General features: G+C 47.5%; 1 protein-coding gene across 1 annotated transcript in view; it reads right to left on the reverse strand.

Moving 5' to 3' along the window:
* Positions 1-450: 450 nt before the first annotated feature.
* The window catches only part of PPTG_21698 (hypothetical protein), a gene marked incomplete at both ends in the record, with an annotated part of 4,041 nt that continues 1,822 nt past the window's right edge, over positions 451-2,669 (reverse strand). Inside the window, 5 exons of the mRNA XM_008899331.1 lie at positions 451-746; positions 858-1,014; positions 1,096-1,694; positions 1,746-2,068; positions 2,135-2,664. Of these exons, the coding sequence (XP_008897579.1) occupies positions 451-746; positions 858-1,014; positions 1,096-1,694; positions 1,746-2,068; positions 2,135-2,664 (1,905 nt within the window). The remainder of the gene's footprint in view (positions 747-857; positions 1,015-1,095; positions 1,695-1,745; positions 2,069-2,134; positions 2,665-2,669) is intronic.

Here is a 2,669-nt window from a genome sequence, read left to right on the forward strand (position 1 = left end):
GGTATTCCAGATAACAAAATTTCTCAGAATTCTGATACTCCATGTATTGTCCAGGTTTGGTTTCAGGTTTCATACAGGTATCGCCGAATCAGAAAGCGTAATTTATTTTAGATGAGTATATTTCAGTACCAGGTATTTTTCATGTGAAAGTAACTGGACAATACGTAGGCGCGGAACTAAGTTAAATTTGAAAGTGAAATGGCAAAAACTTCTCACAGCCACCCATTAAGGTCAGGGCTGGACCAGGTATTTTACAGGTATAAAACCTGGTCAATTCACATGCGTCCTACTCGATAAAAAGCTGGAATGGCTGCCACTCCATTGTGTCGGCTGAAATCCTGCAACACTACTGCATTCATAGTTTATCTTATGAAACAGATATTTACCAGGTATTCTTCAGGTATTCGCATGTATTGAAGGTTAGGCTCTTACAACTGCTCTTCCAGCACATTAGCGCTGCTTCATCTTCAAAATCGCGTTCAGCAGTGACCACTGTAGCTTGGTGAGACCAGTAGGCGAAAGATCACTTGGAGCTTCATCGCTCATTGCACTCCAAAAGAATAGGCTCACAAAAACTCCACAGTTGCTGCTGTCCATCTGCGTCGGCTCCGTAACATCCACTTTCAGGTTCGATTCATCTTTCAAAGCCTTTGTCGTAATGAAGTCCGCCACCGTTCTCAGCTCCTTTCTGTCTTTGGCGCCGTTCAAGCTGTCGTAAATCATCACCTTTTTTTCAGCTCGATTCACTATTATACCAGCCCAATCGACACCTCCCAGGTTAATAGGCAGCAATACAAAAGGTCGCTTCGTGGTCGCTTGGCTAATCTCGTCAATGGTGCTGGACTGCAGTTCTTCACTTGGGTTCTCGGTCGGTGGAGGCAACATAACGCTCAAACTCTTCTTGTAGCGTCCCAGGGATACAGTGACAGCACTCATGGTGTTGTCATTCAGCCATACAGAGTCTCGCGGACAGAACAGATCCGAGTAAGTCAAATCGAATCCGAATCCATTTAGCTCTGCATACGGCCGGCACTCTAGAATTTGCAAGTTTGTTACTTGTGGGGCAACAGGTTGCTCGGCAACTGGTTTGACAACGCTACTTAGCCAAGTACAACTCAGAACGGCATTACGGCATGCCGCTTGCAAATTCCACAACCACTTCATCGCTTCCAGTTGTTCACGTGTAAACCGACCCAGTTTTTCGATGGTAACCACGAAACAAGTGATATCTCCAGTCCATTCTCCATCACTACCGAGCTCAATCTCTTCGTTCCGGCCAATTCCCTTCTTTAGCAAGTTTAAAACGTCATCAATAACACTTTCCGGGAGCCTAAATCGCACTCGTGATGCCACATATTCTTCGTCGACACTCCACTTCATCGCACGGTTTTGGTCAACGGTCTTGACCTGGTGAGTACCTAAATACGAACCGACGGTTCGTACAGCAGGCTTTATTTCGCGGAGGGTGGCGACAACGTCGCAAACGTCACTTTCGCGGAGGATCACTCTCAAATTCATTCCGGCGTTGTCCTCTTTGAGAGCAACGCGTGTCTTTTCCCTAACTTCTGCGCGATTCAATTTTGGGCGGCCAACTTGCCTGACTTTTCCTGTCAAACGCACGGCTGGTACGGACGTCGCCATCGCACGTCCGCCCTTAAACCTCCCTACTGAACTGAAAGGAGGCCTTCTGTAGCCTTTTGAGTAGGAGCTTCCAAATCACTGCATTCATTCGCGTTTTTTTGCACCTACTCCTCCGTTACAGTTCTCGGTCTCCTTGTCCACCTCATCCCCCGAACTTGCCCTCGCCCCTTTTAGTCTTTTCCCCTGCCTCAAATTATACCACCACTGATCCAATTGCTGCACCGCACACACGAACTCTCCGTCCTCCAAGCGTGCCAGTTCATCTCCAATGCGAACAAAGGCTTGCTGAGCTTGTCTGTACTTCTGTGGTTCGCTAAGTCCAGCGTTCCCTGGTGTTGCGTTGAGTTTGGACTTGAATATTTTGGCTACAAAGGGATCGGATACCTCAGACAACTCGTCGGGTGAACACCCGCTTTGGCCAAACCATCTATCCACCACAAGAAGAGAAATCTGTTAGAAACCTGGAAAATACCTGGTTAATACCTGGGCTTACCCGGACTCGATAGCAGCATAAGAGATGATAAATGGATTGCCACACGCCTTTCTGAAAGCCATGACGTGGCAACACGACAACTTCATCGTCTGTGAGAACTCGCAGTCGCACGTCCATCCGTCTTTCTCAATCAGGAACTCGTGGTTCTCATGTGTCACAGTAACAGTAGAACCGTTATCTTTGAACGCGTAAGCGCTAGCGAGGTTGTCATTCACTGCAACGTCGTATTGCGTCTTGATAGCTTGTGCAACCCAGCGTGTCGTCATACCTAAGGCAATGTTCATTTCCTCTGTGTAAGCCACATCTCTCAATGTCCCTGGCATCGACACTTTGGATCTGTAGTCCTCCTCCAAACGCTTCTGGTAAGCGAAAAGTGCCTCAAAACTGGTCCGCATTGTCAGCTTTCCCTTGCGTGTTCGCTTCAGTTTACTAAACAGACTCTCCACGCGATTGTTCGTGTGGTTGTTGAAGTGAGGCAGATCAACTCGATGAGCCATCACCCACATCTCTGTGAGAGAATCCCAGTTTTTCTTGA

Source organism: Phytophthora parasitica, assembly GCF_000247585.1.
Source record: "Phytophthora parasitica INRA-310 unplaced genomic scaffold supercont2.7, whole genome shotgun sequence".
Taxonomy (NCBI): Eukaryota; Oomycota; class Peronosporomycetes; order Peronosporales; family Peronosporaceae; genus Phytophthora; species Phytophthora nicotianae.